We start from the raw sequence: 20,717 nt of genomic DNA, 5'->3' as shown, positions 1-20,717 counted from the left end.
ATCAAAAATAAATACACTTCTTAAGGATGTCTATTTTGAATTGTTTTCAGATGTTATCAAAGTCTTTTGTAATGTATATATATTACATATATAACACATGTATTTTTTTAAAGAAATATTCTTCCATTTAGAAAGGATTTGCCAAGTGTTCCTTTAAGTAGTTGGTTCTTTTAGCAGATTTCCAATACAGTCACACGCCACATACAGTGTTTCGGTCAACGAGGGACCACGGTGGTCCCATAAGATTAGTACCACAGAGCCTAGGTGTGTAGCAGGCTATACCATCTAGGTTTGTGTAAGTTCACTCTATGATGTTCGCACAATGAAATCGCCTAATGCATTTCTCAGAACGTGTCCCCGTCGTTAATGCATGACCGTAGAGAGAAATCAGGTGCAATAGAAAAAGCACTTTCTTAGTGAGAACTGTTTTGCTTGCAAGATTTAGAAACTCAGCTCTAACTAGTTTAAGCACAACAAGTAGAAAAGGGTGAATGCAGTGGGGGAGTGAGCCAGGGATGGTCACAGCTGCACGAGCAGGCTCCAGAAATGCCATCGCACCTAGGCCTGGTTCGCTCTCTCTCAGCCCTGACGCCCTCTAAACTGCTTTATATTCAGGCTGGCTCCCTCACCCTCCATGTGGTGGCATTCATTGTTGACTGCTTGTGCTTTGTCCTTAGAGACAGTGATCCATGGCAAAGGATGCCGCCTCTTTCTCTGTGGGTTCAGATGGGATGTTCTGCTCCATGATGGCAAAAGAATTCTCAGAATTCTATGGTGGCCTCAAAACAAGGGGATGCTTCAACGAGGCACAGAGGGCAGGCCAAAAGGAGTTATTACCTCGATGCCCCTGGGGAAAGGGCGCTGCGGTGTGCTCCAACAGTGGGCCACATTCCCCTGAAATTAAAGTGTGTGCGTCTAATATTCACAGTTCACAATCAGCAGGCAAGACTCTGGGAGGAGGTGACGAGGATGAGGAGTCAGCACACGGGAGGGAGGATGAGGGTATGGCAGGGGCAATGACGGCATACCCCACAGAGGAATTAACATGTGTTAAGATGCCAAGATTGGACAACAAAACAACACTAAGTAGAGAGGAGACTGCAAGCGAGATTAGACACAGAGATTCTGAGAGGAGCCCCTGTCCTCTGGGCACAGGTGTGGCAAGCATCCCTTCTGCACCGTTGGTCTTGATGGGATGCACTATAAAACCTTGTGGGAGGAAGCTGGGGACAGGGAAAGGGGCAGCCAGGCTTGGAGATTCTCCTTTTGTGCCAGGTGCTCTTGTAGGTGCCTCCCAGAGCCAAGAGTTTCCCAGCCTCTAGCTCAGGGTGTACACCCAGAGCACCTGCGGGGGGCTTTGTACTAGCACATGAACACTCCTCTGTAATTACACATCAGGTGTCTCCCTGCCCACTAGCTTCCACAAGCCCCATGACCAGGGACTGAATCCTTGTCAACTTTGTATGCCCTGTACCAGCTCAGCGTTTGCTATACAATGGATGCTTAAATGTTTGATAAATTCCTAAATAAATAAATAAATCCTAAATTAAATTAAATAAATAAATAAATTCCTAAATAAATAAATCAGTTCAAAACTAAATTACTAACGAAAACAGAGAAGCAAAAACACGCAAAGGAATTACTGAAAAATGCTCTTAAAGGGCAATTAAATAACTACATACTCACATGACAAGAATAATTTACTTAAATCCAACACCCAAAACAAATATTCATTGATCATATACTATGCACCAAGTAAGTGCTGAGATGACAAAGACAAATGTGAATGAATCTGATATTCTTCCTCACCTTAGGGAGCCGAACTTTTTAATTAGTTGCACATAAATATGATATGGGGTAGAAGGCAGAAAGGAGGAGAGAGCTTAAAATGTTAAGAATTAAATTATGGTGCTTTTTCAACACTTGCCCATGAGACTAAATTTGGTGAGATCTCACTCACCAGCAGGTATGTCAACAACGGGTGATCTTACCTTTCCTTTAAGCAAAGGATCCCACGGTCTTGGTCCTCATCCAGGCTACCCAGTGACAAATTTTTCATCCGTCTTCTGAATCAACCTGCTTGCAGTGTCCAAATGCAGGAAACAGTTGTTCTGCCACCACCATCCCAGATTCTGGCCTCATGGACCTTGTCTCTCCTTAAACTTTCGATGTCACCCCACGACTTTAAACCAGACCACCCCATGGCGAGTTAGACTAGAGCTTCACAAACTTTAGTACACATAGCGATCCCTGGGGAGTCTGATAAAATGTAGATTCTGCCTCAGGAGACCTGATATGAGGCCTGGGATTGTTCTTTCTTTATAAGTTTCCTGGGGGATGCTGCCATGGGGAGACCACACCTACCACGGAGTCAGAGGACAGCGGAAGGATGAAAGAATGAAGAGCTCATCCTTCTCCATTTGCTTGACGTGCACTTCGCCTCCCCTTCACTAAATCCTAATGGTAGAAAAGAATTCATAGAGTAATGGAGTTGGGCTGTGCTCAGGCATCAGGGTATCTTCAGGATCAGCTGTCTCAGAAGGCTGGTTATGAGAACGAAAAATATGTCTTCCTTAGTCATCACATCCAGAACTCCCACTTTCAGTGTTGTGGGCCAGAGCCCAGGTGACTGACAGCCCAAATGGGAGGGAAAGGAAAAGCCCAAGGTGAAAGCCATTTGAGAAGCTCCCCCTTTCTCCCTGCTTTGCTTAAGGCAGAGACACTCGTGCACTTTTCAGATCCCCTTCTGTAGATTCAGAGACAGTAAATCTGTCCTTCAACATGGGAACCCAGAGAACCTTCCACCAGGAACTCTGAGGTTCCTCCAACACCTGTTATTACTATTAGGGAAGACACTGTTTAGGAGAGAAAGACTCATCAGAGTCCTTTGAAGTGGGTGGGGAACTCCATTTAAAGCTGCTTCTCAGGTCTGTCCAGGGCCAGCGGTGACCAGACGAAACAGCGGCTGTCTGTTCAGGGCCCGCTATGCAACACGCGCTTTACGATTCAGCACCAAGTCGGATTTTACCATCCCATTTTGCAGGTAAGTCACCAGGGAAGCTCAGAAAGGTTATGCAACCTGCCCAAGATCACACAGCCTAAGGCCGAGTGAGGAGGTGAACGCGACCCAAAGCTATAGCCCCGCCTTTCCAATAATGCTTAACGAAAAGATCAGAGGTGGGCCTTGATAAGCCGCGGAGCATCGGGCCCGAACCTAGCCCCTGGACCCGCCCTGAGGGTGGGGAAAGAAGAGGAACCACTTCCGGAAAACAGACTTGAAGAGGGGCAAGCACTTCCGGCGTGCAGCAAATGAAAGTCGTTCAGGGTCAGCGGAATAGCAAGTGAGGGCCGGCCCGCAGGTAGTGCTAAAAGGCTCAAAGGGACGAAAACGCATCCCTAGGTATCGGAAGACAGCAAGACTCGAAAGAAGAAAGTCTTGTCCCTTACCCGCGTTCGGGACACGCGGGTCAAGCGGCCGAGTGCGCGCCGCCATCTTGAGTCCAGCGGTTTAAATAGAGCAGGCGGGGCCCAGCGGAGGCCCGCGTCGTCTTGCTGACGTCACACACCTGCGCGGGTAGGCCGGCCCAACCCCTTCCGGGGGACCTTCCTGGGCGGGGGCACGGCGTGGTCTGGCCCTGATAGGTGGGGCCACGTTGAGTGACGGCTGGGGCCCGCCTTCCTCTTAAGGAGGCCGTTCAACACGGAAGTGCCGCAGGCCTGTATTGGTAGGGCGGAGCGCAGGGCTGGCGAGGGGCGGGCGAGGGGCGGTCGGGGGGCGGGCTTCAGCCCCTCGAGGCCGCCCTGGGGGCGGGAGGGTCAGGGCAGGACTCCCCGGGGCTGGCGCGATGGTGACCCCCGCCCCGCCTCCCCCAGGCCGGGGGCGGATACTGGGCCTGCGCGGGCAGGGTGGCTACCTGGAGGCTGAGCGTCCGACCTCGCCCCTGCCTCAGATCTGCAGAAATTAAACCCAAACCGGGGCTGTGCTGCAGTGGCTGAGCTGGCTCCCATACAGTGCCCGGCCTCGTGCATCAAATAACGGTGTTAGGTTCCTAAATTCGAGGCCCGGGCCTATGTCTAATCTGAAGGTCCTGGAATCGGGGTCCCGGGGCCTCGGAGAAACCCTGAGGCTCTCCAAGTGAGCAGCGTTGTGGGGGCACGAATCCATCCACGTGGTGAAATCCTGCCCACTGAGGCTTCAGCAAACAGAGCTTTATAGTCAGATTTGTTGCAAATAGCAAGTTTCCTTAAGCCTTCAATTGCCCTTGCCAGTCATGACCTCAGTTGGTCTTGAGAAACTTGGCTATGAGATATATTGCATTGTTGAATAATTGCTCATAGCATTATTGAATAATTTTGGGCATGAGTTTTCTTTTAAAAAAATACAGATGCTCGCAATGGAAATGTGGGGTGGAGGGGAGCACTTCTATTTGACATGTACTGATGCACTTTCAAGGAACAAGTGTGTCCTTCATGTGGAATTCACTAGTCTGTAATGATTTCACCCTTCCACAATGGTAGCCTACCCCCCAAAAGTTTCAAAAGGACGAGAAAAAAGACCAAATGCTTTGCCAATTGGAATTTATCCATCTTTTCTTTTTGCCAAGTAATTAAACAGTAGACTGCATAATCTATGTATCTATGGAATGTAGCTTTTTTTTTTTTAATTAATAAAACTATTGGGTCAAGGCAAGAGAGGGGGGAAAAAGTTTCCTTGAAAGATTGGGGTGTTTAATTAGACTTTAATTGAAAATACTGTGCTTAGAGCAGAGAATTCTAGATTAAAAGACAGGCGTGGAATGATGATTAGCATAAGACTCCACAGCATGTGGGTGAATTGTACCAACTTACAGCATTTTTGGTTTTTCGTACTGCCAGTTTCTCAGCTAGAATGAAGCACATCAACCTGTCATTTGCAGCGTGTGGGTTTCTGGGCATTTACCACTTGGGGGCAGCATCTGCTCTTTGCAGACATGGCAAACAGCTCCTGAAGGATGTCAAGGCCTTTGCCGGGGCCTCTGCGGGATCCTTGGTTGCTTCTGTCCTGCTAACAGCTCCAGAAAAAATAGAGGTAATTAAGTAGTAAGTAGGCTGTGTTCTCATCAAGAAATTAAGACCAAACAACAAAGATGAATGTTAACTCTACTAAGTTAACTGCAGAGAAATAATCCTTTGCCTGGGAAACAGAAAAGGTGAAGACTTTTCTTTTAAAATGTAATCATTAAGGATCTGTGCTCTGGATTTGGAAAAGAAGATTATTTTGGGTGACAGGAGACAAAGATATAAAATGCCTTACTTTACTTTTGAGTGTTTTATTTAGTCTTATGATTCCAGCTCTGTTTCTTTCAAGCAAAGCATATTTCTTCCTTATCTGATCATGACAAGAGCACAGGGCCTATTTTCAAGGCCTTGATGTGTGGCCAATAACTCTTTGCTTGTTCCTGTTTACAAACAGGTATATAAATTAATATGTGGGCCTATAATTTCCATTAAGTAGAATGACATTGGAATTTAATTTGTTTTTCATTCTCACGGTAAGAAGCCCTGAATTCTAAGTAATTTATCCAGATATAATAAAAACAAGCCTTCATTAAGTATTTTATTTAATGCAATCTATGTTTTAAAAATCTGTTTTCTCCTTCTAGACAGTGATCATGCGTTTGCTGACTGTGAGAGCTGGCTTCTGTACATGGAAAATATTATGTTCGTTAATTACTCTAGTGCCTTTGAACAATAATCCAATAATGATCAACACATTCATTCCCAAGAATGAATTTAAGTCACATTTAAAATTTCAAAACCGGGGCCGGCCTGATGGGATAGTGGTTAAGTTCATGTGCTCCACTTCTGGCAGCCTGGGGTTCGCAGGTTCGGATCCCGGGCATGGACCTACACACCACTTATCAAGCTGCTCTGTGGCAGGCGTTCCCATATAAGGTAGAGGAAGATGGGCACGGATGTTAGCCCAGGGCCAGTCTTCCTCAGCAAAAAAGAGGAGGTTGGTAACAAGTGTTAGCTCAGGGCTAATTTTCCTCACACACACAAAAAAATTTTCAAAACTACAAAATTTTAAACATCCAAAATCTTGTTCTCAATTCTGTAGTGAGCTGCTTCTGGAAGACAAACTGGATTTGAATCACTGAGCCCAGTGATTCAGAAATCTTTTCTTCCAGTCTTTATGTGGTTGCTTTATAAGGAACTAGAAGAGTGATTAAAAACTTTAGAGGGCCGGCCCTGTGGCTTAGAGGTTAAGTGCACATGCTCCGCTGCTGGCGGCCCGGGTTCGGATCCCAGGCGCGCACTGATGCACCACTTCTCCGGCCATGCTGAGGCTGCGTCCCACGTACAGCAACTAGAAGGATGTGCAGCTATGACATACAACTATCTACTGGGGCTTTGGGGAAAAAAAAAAAAAAAAAAAAGGAGGAGGATTGGCAATAGATGTTAGCTCAGGGCCGGTCTTTCTCAGCAAAAAGAGGAGGATTAGCATGGATGTTAGCTCAGGGCTGATCTTCCTCACAAAAAAAAAATTTAAAAAAAAATAAAAAACTTTAGAGACTGTACAGCATGAGAACCTGAAATCAGAGAAAGTGTAATAAAGTATGAAAACTCTCCCAAAACTAGCAGAATCGTGTGTTTGGGTTGCAAGCTAGTTCCTTTGCAGAAGTTTGTTTCCGTTCAGAAGCAGGGGGCTGGTAAGGGGTCGTTGCCTCCTGTTTAGTGTGGTCTTTCCTTTAGGTGGGAGCGAATCCTGAGCTTTGGAGTTGGGTAGACTTGGTTTTGAATCCTCAGCAGCTGTGGAAATGTATCAAGTGTGATTTCAAATTAACGTGATTTGGAAATACTGAGATAATACAGCCACTTAACTGAAATTCTGTGATGTTCAGACATTGAATGGTTTACCTGAATTTGAGACTTGATATCACCATATTTTCAAGTCGGGTTACCCATTCTTGTTTATTTTTTCAATAAACTGAAGACCCAGTTGTATTATCTAATTATGTTGGTCCAACATAGAGGGTAAGTCTTTACTGGGTGCTCACATTGGAAGATGGAAAAAGATTCTCTCTATTCACCTAGGGCATCCTCATTTCTCCTTTTTCAAAATAAATCTTCAGCCATTTGATTTGAGGTTATTTTATTTCTTTTGTTTGTAGCATTTGAAATATACCACTCGTAGGATCACTTTGAATCTTTTTAGCAAACCACCTACTCAAATCTCTGTCAGTTCAATTCTTGCTGATGGTGTAAGTTCCTTGAGCTTTGCGGTGTTGGGACAAATATGGGAGTAATTAATCTAGTTCCGAGTTTACGCTTGTATAATTAAGAGGAGCACCTGACGCCAGGCGTATTTTAGGCGGTGGGCAAATTGAGACGTTGACATGTTAAGAGCTCAGCCCTCACAATTTGCAAGGCATGGCTAGGCACAGTGGGGAGCTCAAAGATGAGTAAAGCCGTTCCTTAGTAAGTTTCCAGTCTGGCCAGAGATGTGTGTGTGTAACTAAAATTAATACAGGAAAAGCAGCTAAGTGGGCAGTCTAGCTTCGGAGAAAGAGCAAGCACTTGGGGGGCCACCCCTTTCTGTCACCTAGAAGCTTACAGTAGCTTCCTTCCTGCATCTACCCCCTCGGCCTACGAACCGCCCACCTGACAGCACTTAGACTGAGTTTACCCAACACACGTCTAATGATCTCACTCCCCTACGTCCCCCTCCCACACTCCAGGGCTCCTTGTCAACTTGGGGTGGGGTCGGGATTTCCCAGCCTGCCTCACAGGCCCTGTGTGCTCTCGTGACTACGAGGGTGCCTTTCAGGTCTCTGCTGCTCTCTGGGTGCTCACTGTTGTCTTTGCCTGTTGTCCTCTTCCACCTCTGTCTCCTGTCCGACTCGTCTTCATGTTGTAGGTCTCAGCCTAGATGTCATGTTGGAGTGAATCTTTGGTGACCTCTGAAGTTGGAAGTTGACGCTCACTGTATTATTTCCTGTTGCTGCTCCAATAAATGACCATAAACTTAGTGCTTAACACAACACACATTTATTCTCTTACAATTCTGGAGGTCATAAGTCTGAAAGGGTCTCACTGCCTAAAATCCAAGTGTTAGGACTTCCGTGGTCCCTCTGGAGGCTCTCGAGGAGAATCTGTTTCCTTGCCTTTTCCAGATTCTAGAGGCCACCTGCATTCCCTGGCTCATGGCTCCTTCCTCCATCTTTAAAGCCCTAACTATAGCATTGTAGGAGAGGAAGACAATTCCTCTACCCTCTGGGTCCTTATGGCTGATCTAAAAATTAAATTGACATGAGACAGAATAATAGGAGAAGATCAAAGTTTAATAACATGTATATATCGCAAAAACCCAGGAAAACTGAGTAACTCACAAAATGGCAGAAGCCACCACCTTAAATACCATCTTCAGCTAAAGACAAAGGAGGATGTTGGGGGTAGTGGTTTGGGACTTCAAAGGGGAGGAAGGCAATTCACTTGGAGATGGAAAAGCAAATGTTTGGTAAACAAATGTTGACTGTGCCTTGAAAAGAATGAGAAATGGAGATGACTTTGATTAAAAAGCCCTCGTTAGGTTCCCCCTTGTCTGCCACACCTAGTTTATATTATACTTGGTATTAGCTCCTTCCTGGAACAGGCCTTCTATCTTAAATTCTTTTAGGCAGTTAGCGGGGAGGTCAAAGTTTCTTTCTGAGTCTTTGGCCCTTAAAAATAGTCAAGCCAAAGAGACACATTTTGGGGTGGCCAATTCTGATCCCCCACAGCATCTTCACATCTCTCTGTCTCTCTCACGCTCCTGCCTCCCTCTTTCACTTATAGGAACCTTTTTGATGACATTGGGCCCACCTGGATAATCCAGGGTCATCTCCCCATTTCAAAATCCTTAATCACTCCCGCAAAGTCCCTTTTGCCGTGTAGGGAACATATTCACAGGTTCCAGGGACTGGATTGTGGACATCTGGGGGAAGGAGGAGCCTCATTCTGCCTCCCACGTGGGTGCTCCCACAGCATTCTGTGATCTCTCATTGAGGCACTCCTAAGCCCCAGGAGGGCAGGGGCTCTTTATGTCTCATTCTTGGCTGAGTCCCAGTGCCTAGCCCAGGGCCTGATGCCAGGCAGGCATGAATTCATTAATAAATGAAAGACAGACCTGGGTTCAAATCCTGCCTCTGGTAGTGATTTTTGATGAGATATTGGGAAGATTCTTGATCTCTCCCAGCCTCAGCTCTCTACCTGTCGAGTGCAATGATTACACCCATCTTGCAGGGTTATGTGAAGATGAGCTGGCAGGGGCCTCATCAGTGGATTCCATCCCTGGCTGTCTCTTAGAGCCCCCTGAGGGACTTTTACAAAATATCAGTGCCCAAGACTGGTCTCCAAAGACTCTGATGCAGTGCATGCAAACGGTAGTCATCACGACCCCTTTCTCTGATGTTGGTGTTGTCATTAATAACCAGCCCTGTTGCAGAGCCGAGATGGAAATGTTTCTGAGGCCTCAGAATTGGGGTGGGAGAGGAGGTTAATTGTGTTGGAGAAATCTGTAGAAGAATGTGCTACATTAGAATTGGAATTGAGCCTTCAAGGATTTTCCAAAGATGGGCAGTGCCATTTGAAGTGATTTTAAAAGCGAAAACAAGAGAGTGGCATTGTAAGAACACACAGCTTGCCTGGGTACCAGGAATGATGGGTGAAGACCAGGCCAGGTGGGGATTCTCACACCTGTGGAGTGTGGCATCCCAAGTCTGGCCTTGCATTTATAGAGTCCAGGTGCGTTGTGTGATTGGTGAAGAGTTCTGGAACTAGAATGAATTTTCTTGACAAAACATAGAGTCACCTATTCATTTTCTTTTCCAGGAATGTAACGAATTTACCTACAAGTTTGCCGAAGAAGTCCGAGGGCAGCCTTTCGGGGCAGTGACACCCGGCTATGACTTCATGGCCCGATTGAGGTATATATATAGTCCATTACCCCCCACAGTGTGTGAAGACAGCATGCTGAGGACACTCTGTATAAACTGTGGCAAACTCAGCTTAGTATTCTCTCTTCTAAAATATTTACAAGGCGTTCAATAATTAAAGGTGAATCACGCGGGTCGCTTTTTCTTCTTTAGAGGTGGAACGGAGTCGATTCTCCCCTCCAACGCTCACGAGCTGGCCCACGACCGACTGTACGTGTCTATCACCAACACCAAGACTGGAGAAAATTACTTAGTCTCAAGTTTTCCCTCCAGGGAAGACCTCATTAAGGTAACAGGGCCGCATTTCACGTTGGAGGAAATCAGCAAGTGCTGATTTAAATAGTTCTCACAAGCGCTGAGCATCGCCACGTTCCTTAGGTCTAGCATCTCATTTCGTGCCTGATAGATGATAAGTGCTCAGTAAATTGTGTGTTTGATGGATGGACCAACCAGTATCCCTCCGAGGCCACCTCAAGACATGCGACTCCAGAGGCCCCCATGCTCTTCAGTGTTTTTCTCATGATGTTCTTGCTGTTCTGTGAAGCAGGTCGCTGATGCAGTTTAGTGGAAATAACAATTCCTTAAATTTATGGAGCTAATACGCTGCAGTTTATGTAAGACTTTGTACACATACTGTCTGATTCAATCCTTCCGCAGTCCTTCTGTCAATCAAGACAGGTGTGAGTACTGCCCTTTTATTGTGTTTTTAACAGAAGCAATGGATAGAAAGATTTCATGTGACATACCCAAGGTTGTGCTGATTGCCAGTGGGAAACGACTCTGGACTCCAGGTCTCTTAACTTTTCAATCTCATGTTCCGTTTCGTTTCTTCCATTTTGTTTTGAGGCCTTTCTATCCAAATGCGTTTGAAAGTCAGTTGGTTGAGAATTCATGATCGCTGGGAAATACTTGAGCTGACTGATTTGCAAATAGCAATGCACTTTTTAACATAATACCAGACATATTTGTAAATTGGGAAGGGTGTGCTGTGCCTTTCTTAGAAAAGCTGGGCAATTTTTTCTTTCTTTTTCCTTTTGTGGAAATCATAGGAAGCTTCAGGTAATGTGGAGAACGTGTGTTTGGATACAGCAGATGGTGGTGGGTTGAAAATGAGTGGTAAAAGTTCCGCCTGAATTAGATGATAAATGCATTGATTTTTACTATTGAATCTTACTGTTCAAATTTCACATTTGAATGATATAATTTGAAATACCTAATGAAATGTTGAACTGACAAGTAAAATTACTTTATGACTTAAGAGATTAGAATATTTTTACTCAGTGTACCGATTACGCCAGTCTCTCACTTATAAATTAATGTCTCTCTGTCTTAGAAAAAGGCATTTTTCTATAACCTTATATAGACTTGCAAAATATAAGGGAGAAGTTGGTCAATCTATGCCTGAATTGTCACAAATTGTCAATGCCCCATTCAGATACATAAGGCTTGTGATAGGATGGTATCCCCCTTTTGGTTTGTATAGGAACAAGACTGTGTGTCATTAAACAAGAGGAGAATTCTCCCCACAGCATTACCTTCTCATTGAGTCTGCCCTTAACTATTCCATCTACACTGGCAGAGCCCCTGATGTTTCCTCTATCCCATCCTGATTTATTTATCACTGTTCGGCATTCTCCATATTTTACTGCTTTATTTATTTAGTTTTTGTTATCTGCCCTCCTTCACTAGAACATCAGCTCCAAGGGGACAGGGATTGCTCTGTTTTGTCTACTGCTGTTTTCCTAGCACCTGGTACAGTGCCAGCTCCATCAATATGTATTCAGTGAATGAATACAAAGAATAAATAAATGAAGTCAGGTGGCATCTATTAAAACAAAAGAAAAGAACAAAGAATCTGGATCCTACACATTCAATGACCTGGACAAAATAATTCAGCTGGTTAGTGGCCCAGCTGGGACTACAGTCCAGGTCTCAAACATTATGCTTGATTACACCACACGGTGGATAACATTACCTCCTCTCACTTCCTTTTATGTGGGAATGAATGTGGTCGGCTGAATAACGGCCCCCAAAGATGTCCACACTCTAATCCCCAGCACCTGTGAAGATGTTCCCTTACTTGGTAAAAAGGATTTTATAGATGAGATTTAGGTAAGAGTCTTGAGATGGAGAGATGATCCTGGATTATCTGGGTGGACCGACACTAAGCATAAGTCCTTAAAAATAGAGATCTTTCCTGGATTCCATGCACCGTTGTTGGTTCTAAGATGTAGGAGCCCCTCATGCGAGGAGAGCACAGAGTCTTCTGGAGGCTAAGGGCTGCTCCCCTCCGACAGCTAGCAAAGCAGAGGGGACTCAGTCCTATAGCCAGATGGAACTGAATTCTGTCGACATCTGGATGAGCAGGAAACGAATTCCTTGGTTTTGCCTTGGTGAGACCCATGCCAGATTCTGACCTGTAGACCGCATGATCATAAATTTGTGTTGTTTTAAGGCTCTAAGTTTGTGGTGATTTGTTATGGCAGCAATAGCAAACTATTGCAGTAAGTAAACGTGATTTTTTCTGATTTGCTTTGTTTTGGATAGTAACTATTCAGCAATTGGTGTAATTACTTGAGTTCAGTGAACAGAAGAGAAATAGTTGACACAAATGTGTAATACCTAGTAAGGAGAATAGTTGAATAATTAACATCTATCCTAGATTATACAGAAAGCATTTCAAATGTTTCGTAGAAAGCTCTAACCTTTTTCAGAACCAAAAAGAGGAAGGATGGATAGTTCCTTGGTAGCAGATGGCGGCTATAAAAATGTATGAAATATGTGCCTGGAATACTCATGGAGCATTTAGTTCAAAAGAGTAAGACTGGGTGAAAACTAGACAAGGGAAAAAGAAAAAGCATGGAGGGAAAATCAAAGAAACCCCCCCGTATGTAGTGACATTATCAAGCTTGTGTGTTCTGATGAAAGAAGAGGCCAGTGGGAGAACATTGTCTGGGGTGGTACCATGTGGGGTGGTCCTTCTGACTGTCTAGGTCAGTGAGGAGGGAGAGAAGAAGGCCGCCTACCGGTCCTTCCGCTTACTTCCGGTGGAGACAGGGGGTTCCCAAAGCCAAGAGTAGAAGCAGCTCCACAACGTGTCACTCAAGTCTCCGGAAGCTTTACATACCGGGCTCTGATCACACAGCCATGGGTTTACTTTCAGCTATCTGGAGATTCTGTAGATGAGAGAAAGAGATTGAAACCAGAGGTAGAGTATGCCAAGCAGCAATTGGTAGCCAGTCAAGGAATGTGGGAGAGTACTAAATATTGGTGATTTTCATCATTAACTCATTTATTCTCTTACTAATTAGATTTTTTTTAAATGCCAAGCTTTTCGTTATCCATCAGCTGACTGCTACCTTTTATTATAGGTATCATATTTACTATGAACCTGAAGATCCAACTAGAAACCTGTAGCTTAGGTGTGTGTGTGTGTACTTTAAGTTGTTTTTAATATTCCCTTGGATTATTACTTGTTTTTTGTGCATCTCCCAGTGTTCATCTCTAGGTCACTCATTTCCAGATAGTATCCTTATGGACTAGTCTTGTGTCGCTTAACAACAGGGATACGTTCTGAGAAATGCATGGTTAGGCAATTTCATCATTGTGCAAACATCATAGAGTGTACTTACACAAACCTAGATGGTATAGCCTACTACACACCTAGGCTATAAGGTACTAATCTTATGAAACCACCGTCATATATGCGGTCCGTTGTTGACTGAATCGTCGTTATGCAGTGCATGACTGTACTTATGTTTGAGCCCCAGTTTTCTCAACTGTAAGCATGTAAAAGTGTTTTAAACAGGAAAGCCCTAAGTGCATGTCGAATGCACCCAATATTTAGTAAATAATGAGAGAATAAGATAATAAGCCACACACATTACTGATCAGCACCCCGTATGAGTCTGTCATGAAATTTTGTGTTCAATCACAACTTCCTTTTCTGCAGACTGAGTAGGGTTCACCCTTTCTTACAAATTTTCTTCATTAAACCCTTTACTTCCTGTCTTTGTTCATGAACAATGTGCTAACCTACATCTATAACATCTCAAGAAATGGATTACTACCAAGTTTTGTCACCTTAAGGCATTTGGTTTTACATCTCTTCCCCACTGGCCTTCTCTTTTTAAAAATTTGCGTTTGGGGCCGGCCCCGTGGCTTAGCAGTTAAGTGCGCGCACTCCGCTACTGGCGGCCCAGGTTCGGATCCCGGGCGCACACCGACGCACCGCTTCTCCGGCCATGCTGAGACCGCGTCCCACATACAGCAACGAGAAGGATGTGCAGCTATGACATACAACTATCTACTGGGGCTTTGGGGAAACAAAGGAGGAGGATTGGCAATAGATGTTAGCTCAGAGCTGGTCTTCCTCAGCAAAAAGAGGAGGATTAGCATGGATGTTAGCTCAGGGCTGATCTTCCTTACAAAAAAAATAAAATAAAAAATAAGACATTTCAGTATTTAATAAAAAGCTATAAAAAATTTGCTTTTGTGTAATGATTCATACTTAAATTATATTTAGTGGCATGAAAAAATTATTCTTTCATTTGATAACTGCAATGATGGTTGATTATTTTCTGAGAACCTCCATTGACCAATTATCTGGTCCAAAGATTCATTTTATTTAGGATTGGATTTCCAAAGAATTCTGAATCTTGTGTCCATGGTGATTTAACTCAGTGCTATGGGTTGAGTGTTTGTGTCCCCCTCAAGATTCATATATGGAAATCCTAATCACTGTTGTGATGGTATTTGGAGTTGGGCCCTTTGGGAGGTGATCAGGTCACGAGGGTGGAGCCCTCATCATTGGGATTGGTGTCCTTATAAAAGGGACCCAGGGGACCTCTCTCACTCCTTCCACCATGTGAGGACACTGCCAGAAGGGGGTTCTCACCAGACACTGAATCTACCAGTGCCTTAATCTTGGAAATCTGAGCCTCCAGAAATGTGAGAAATAAATGTCTGTTGTTTATAAGCCACGCAGTTTATAATATTTTGTTATAGCCCAAAGGAGTAAGACAGGAAGTTGGTACTGAGAAGTGGGGGTGCTGCTGTCACAAATACCTAAAAGTGTGGAAGTGGCTTTGGAACTTAGTGGTGGGCAGAGGCTGGAAGTTTTGAGATACATTCTAGAGAAAGCCTGCGTTGCTGTGAACGGAAAGGCGATTCTGGTGAGCGCTCAGAAAGAAAAGAGGCAAGCTGGAGAGAGAGCCTCCATCTTCCTGGAGAATACTAAGTGGTTGTGAATAGAATACAGGTAGAAATATGGATGGTAAAGGCCATTCTGATAAGGTCTCAAACAAAAATGAGGAAATGTTATTGGATGATGGAGGAAAGGCCATCCTTGTGATAAAATGGCAAAGAACTGGCTGAATTGTGTTCATGCCCTACTCTTCCGTGGAAGGTACAACTTGGGAGGGATGATCCTGGATATCTGATGAGGCAATTTCTAAGCAAAGTATTGAAGGAGCGGCCTGGTTTCTCTTGACTGCTTATAGTAAAATGCAAGAGGAGAGAAATGACTTAAAGATGGCATCGTTCATCAAAAGCAAAGCAGAACTGAAGATTTGGAACGTTCTCAGCCTGTCCTTATCGAAAACAATAAGAGAGCTTCTTCAGAACAGAACGGAAAAGGGAGGGCCAAACAACCATCCAATAAGATTAATCAGCCTTCTAAACAGGAGCAGGACTATTGTCCAAGATAATGGAAGAAAGACCTAAAGGTAATTCAGAGACCATCAGGGAGGCCCCTCCCTTCCCATGCCCAGAATGCAAGGGCCCCAGCGAGCACTGAGCCACTGCAGAGAACCCCCACTAGGTCAATCCCAGCAGAGCCACAGGGGTGGGGCTACCACTGAGACCCCAAACTGTAGAGCAACCAGCGTGAGATGGTTCCAGTCCTGGGGAGCTTCTGGCATGAGACTCAGTCACAGAGCTGTGCAGAGCTGGGGCCACTGCAGAGAACTGCCATGGGGTGGGGACCAGGCACAGAGCTGCTGTAGGGGCAGGGCTGGCCAGCAAAGCTGCAGGGGCAGGACCCCTGCCCCAGGGGCCTGGAGGGCAGAGCATCAAGCCAAGGAGGATTGTTCTCAAATCTTAGGGTCTAATGGAATTTGCCCCATTGGTTTGCAGACTTGCTGAGGACCTGTTACCCTTTCTTCTTTCCTGTTTCTCTCTTTTGGAGTTGGAATGACCATCCTGTGCCTGTCCCACAATTGTATTTTAGAAGCACATAACGTGATTGATTTCACAGGTTCACGGCTGGAGAACAATTTGCCTCAGGATGAATGGTACCTTGAGTCTCACCCCTATATGATTGAGATGATATTAGATGCGACTTTGGACTTTAGAATTTTGAGTTGATGCTGGAACAAGTTAAGACATTTTTGGCTACTGGAATAGAATGAATGTATTTCATATGCGAGAAGGACGTGAATTTGGGGGAACTGTAACCACGGGCTCTCCGGGACCAGTTTAACTGACCCCATCTTATCAGCAGAGTAACTAAAAGTGGTTTTTCAGGAGCTGAGACCCCTTCTCCAGTTCAGGCTGGTTGAGACCACCAACCCATCAACTGGGCCTGTGAAAATGCTTGATAAGTGTCTTTTGACGTCAAGCAGCTAAAAACTCCACCATCAGATCATGGTAACACTGCCGTTTTGGGAACATGCACCCTAAGAAGAGGCATGAAGCTTGACTGCGCTTGCACAGATCATCAATTACCTCATCCTACTTGCCTCCAATCATCTGTCTCTACACTTCAGACCGCCCTACTTTTCATCCCATAAATTGTGCCCCAAGCCGTGGATTGGGGAGACAGATCTGAGGGCACACACCCGCTGTCTGCCTGCAGATTGTTCTCACAGAATAAAGCTGATTTCTTTCCCCAAAAGCTGATGCTGTAATTAATTAGCTTGGTTATGTGCATTGGGTAGGAGAACCCCATTTGTGCGGTAACAGAGCCAGGGGCAGAATGCTATGGTCTGAATGTTTGTGTCCCCCCAAAATTCGTGTTGAAATCCTAAACACCATTATGATGGTATTTGGAGGTGGGGTCTTTGGGAGTTGGTTAGGTCATGAGGGCAGAATCCTCATGAATGGGATTTGTGCCCTTATAAAAGAGACCCCAGCAAGCTCCCTTACCCCTTCCACCATGTGACGACACAGTGAGAAGACCACTGTCTGTCAACCAGGAATCAGACTCTTACCAAACACGGGGTATGCTGGCACCTTGATCTTGGACTTCCCAGTCTCCAGAACAGTGAGAAATAAATCTGTTGTTAAGTCACCCAGTTTATGGTATTTTGTTATAGCCACGTGAATTGATTAAGACCCTCAGTTTTTTCCATTCTCTATATACCGTTATAAGACAGACATGTGGTCTTCAGGTATTACTTTGCCCAGAATGTATTTGTGCCGACCACTCCCCTCCTCCCCAGTAGTGACTGCGCTGAGATAGGGAAACGCATGGTGGTGTCTGCTGCCACACAATGAGATGACCTACAGAGGGGAGATCCCTTTATATAGTTGAACCAGAGCCCCAGGAGACTCCCTCCTCCAAATATCGCACCTTTATTTCCCATCAACCAGAGAGATTCATTTTGGATGCCACACCCTTTTTGGGGGTTGGGGGGATGTATAAAAATACTTCCACACAGGATCAAATCCATCGATCATTTGTGTCTGCAGGCCCATTTTTTTCAGCAGATCAACACCAATGAGAGGTCAGTTTGTGCAAAGGGATATGGTACTTTGGGGATGGAAAAGCCTAGCCCTTGTCTTTGATGGACTCTGGGATCCTTGGCAAGTCTCAACTTTTCATTGCCTTAGTTTCTTCATCCATAGGATAGAATCCACACTGTCCCCACTACCCCACACATTGCTACGAAGATCAAGTGAAATAATATGTATGGAAGTGCTTCATCAGCTCTTGAGCACTTACCAAGTATACCTGCTGACCTTCAGGGCTCCTTGCTCTCCTGACTCTCATCTGTTCACACCCTTCATGTTTATCATGGGTACTTCACGATTCCTTTACTTTTGGGCCTCTCTACACATTATCCCCTGAACGACCAAGTGTATACATTTTGCAGATCAACTCCTTCGAGTGCCAGAGTTTATTCTGGGCTATTTTTCTTCAGAAGGAAACCTGCAATCAGGAAATCTAAGCACATTTTAATAGTAACCTTCAGCAAAGCGTAATTAGGGAGGTAAATCCTTTGTGTAAAAGAAAGTCATATGTAACCTCCACAGATGAGCAGAACTGATTTTGAAATTAACCGTGCCACGGAGTGGTGGTGTTCCACCACTTGTCTGAATTAGTACAATTCATTGAATTCTTCGTGTTTAAAACTGACGCACATATGTGGTCTGAAACAGTGTTTTGATGTACATGAATGCTCTTTAATATATGTGCCTAGAAAGGCTTTCATGCGGAACCTTGTCCCTCTTGGGGAGAACCACCTTGTCTCCATTGCCACGATGTCCTAAATTGCCTTGCACACAGCCAGAATGCTCTTACAGCAAGAGCTCACGTTTAGCCGTGGGAAGGTGACATAAGGACTGAATTTAAGAGTGGTCATTATCTTGGGAAGACGGAGGAAGATAAATTTGAATCTGTCTTTGAATTTCAACTGCACCAGCAGGTTCTGAATAAACAGCCAGATTCTCATTACACTCCACAGTAAACTTTAGACATAAATGAAACTTGTTGAGAATTTATTCTCTAAGGAACCCAGGCCACATAATTTTCTAAATTTTCTATAAAATGTAAAATGAAAAGAGCTAGTCAGAACGTGTATTGAATATGCACTTGGCAATGTTTTATACGGGTTGCTACAAGAAGTCACTGACTTTTATTTTTATCATTGTGTATTTAGTAAGAATGAAACAAAAACCAAATCAGTGGTTTAACCTACGTGTAACGCTTAAGGTGCTGGGCCAAGTAATGGAGCGTGAACAGAAGGTCCCTGATTTCTGCCTTAGTGCTCACCACTGGGCTGCTGTTGACACTGGGCATCCGATATTTGTTTGTGGTGGGGGCCATCCTGGGCATTATAGGGTGTTTAGAAGCATCCCTGGGCTCTACTCAATAGATGCCAGTAGGACCATCCCCCCAGACACAGTGTGACAATCAAAACCGTCTCCAGACATTGCTAAATGTCCCCAGGGGACTAAGACACCCCTGGGAACATTGAGAACCTCTGCTCCAGACTTATTGAGATTTATTGGTGAGAAATGTTTCACTGGGAAAACAATGAGGTCAGATACAGTAAAAGCACAAATTTAGGCATAATATTTTATTTTGTAGCCTTGGAATGTCAGTCTTTGTCTCCTTCCTTAGAAAATCCTATTTGCTTGCAATAAAATGGCAATAAGCTGCCTACAAATAAGAAAAGCTGCTTAGTTCTTAACTATCAAAAGCTAATTTTCCCACTAAATTTAGTTTGATGTACAAATCACCAGCCCGTAGAAAGGGAGAGTCGGCTATGACAGAACAAATACATTGATTTGGAGGAGTGACAGGTATTTTCCAGTTCACTGCACTCCTCATATCATTTAGGAGGATTCTTACTGTTATTATCTGTAGCAAAGTAATTGGATAGCATTTTTCATCCAAACACCTCAAAAGAGATCCAGGCATTAACTCATGAACTTTACATTATACTTTGACACAGGCGAAAAAAAAAAAAAAACATAATTCTGGCTCTAAGGGTAGTGATTTTTTTTTGCAGGGCCCATATGTCTATCCAGCATAGTGAAATAAATCGTTGTATTTATAGAGTGCCTTTGGTTCTTTAAAGACCTCTAAGTACTGTAATTTCCCAATATGTGCACTATCCACAAATTGTTGCAGTTATTGCTACCGTGGTGCAATGTTGCATTTTGCCAAATAACTTCATTAAATAGCTACATTGTGCTGGCAAAACATACCTAGGGTCTGTAATTGTTTTTTTTAAAGGAGTAGCCAATTGATGGTGGGGCCAAATTTAGTGAGGGTGAATGCAGTGACCATAACTGTAAACAGCCCTTCTCTGACCAACACCCGTCTGCCGATGTTGTCACCGCTACCGGGAGCCCAGAAGGCTGGGCTTGAGTAGGCTTGGTTTCTCTCCTGTCTGCCTACTGATTGAAGTGATCTTCCCCAAATCACCCTAGATGATGCTCTTGCTTTGCCTCATGGAATGGGTGTGGTTAACATAATGGCACGCCGTTCTGTCATGCCGCACATTTGAAAGCAGAGATTTTGAGGTGAATGCCTTAGTAGGGGTATGTCTGCTTTGCCTCTTCTTCTGAAAGATCTTGTGCAAGATTGTCATTGTACCCTGGTTTAATGCTCCACTGTCGACCTCTTGCAGTTCTTAATACCTGCATTTTCATTTCAGTGTGGGCCCGCAAATTATGTACCTGGTTCTGGCACTAAGCACCAGCCTGGCACAACAGAGACACATAACACATGTCACTTCCTTCCTTCTTTCCCTCTGGAGTCCCTGTGTGGTGCTCTTACACCAATGAATTCGCCGCTACCCAAATCTGATGCCCCAGATACTTCTGGGCCAGCTGTCAGGAGCCCATTGCTGTGGGAGCTGTTACAGTCAGGACCTCTCCCTTGCACCCAACATGCCACCACCAACATGGGAGAATCCTTGTTTCTCCCACAATTGAGAGTGGGGAGAAGCGTAGGACACCTTCATTCCTACCTCGGAGAAGGGAGAGACACCAGCAGGTATTTGCTGGGTCTCAACTCTGTGACGAAGA

At 44.6% G+C, this 20,717-nt stretch overlaps 1 protein-coding gene and 1 long non-coding RNA gene across 5 annotated transcripts in view; one reads left to right on the top strand and one right to left on the bottom strand.

Annotated features, from left to right (window-relative positions):
• The window catches only part of LOC147911627 (uncharacterized), a 98,642-nt gene extending 95,325 nt beyond the window's left edge, over nucleotides 1–3,317 (bottom strand). The window contains exon 1 of the long non-coding RNA XR_015550803.1: nucleotides 1,992–3,317. This is a non-coding gene — a long non-coding RNA (uncharacterized LOC147911627). The remainder of the gene's footprint in view (nucleotides 1–1,991) is intronic.
• A 116-nt stretch (nucleotides 3,318–3,433) lies between these two features.
• The window catches only part of LOC147911626 (patatin-like phospholipase domain-containing protein 4), a 110,037-nt gene continuing 92,753 nt past the window's right edge, over nucleotides 3,434–20,717 (top strand). For all 4 annotated transcript variants that reach the window (XR_015550802.1, XM_087427803.1, XM_087427804.1 and 1 more), the window contains exons 1-4: nucleotides 3,434–3,574; nucleotides 4,876–5,068; nucleotides 9,853–9,947; nucleotides 10,110–10,245. Coding sequence is in view for 3 of the 4 variants with exons in the window: in XM_087427803.1 (XP_087283929.1) it covers nucleotides 4,889–5,068; nucleotides 9,853–9,947; nucleotides 10,110–10,245 (411 nt within the window). In the remaining variant the exon portion in view is untranslated. The remainder of the gene's footprint in view (nucleotides 3,575–4,875; nucleotides 5,069–9,852; nucleotides 9,948–10,109; nucleotides 10,246–20,717) is intronic.

This window comes from Ceratotherium simum, chromosome Y (assembly GCF_057802395.1).
Source record: "Ceratotherium simum simum isolate JZ-2026a chromosome Y, ASM5780239v1, whole genome shotgun sequence".
Classification (NCBI taxonomy): domain Eukaryota; kingdom Metazoa; phylum Chordata; class Mammalia; order Perissodactyla; family Rhinocerotidae; genus Ceratotherium; species Ceratotherium simum.
The sequence above is the reverse complement of the archived record's forward strand: the minus strand, read 5'-3'. Positions and strand labels throughout refer to the sequence as shown.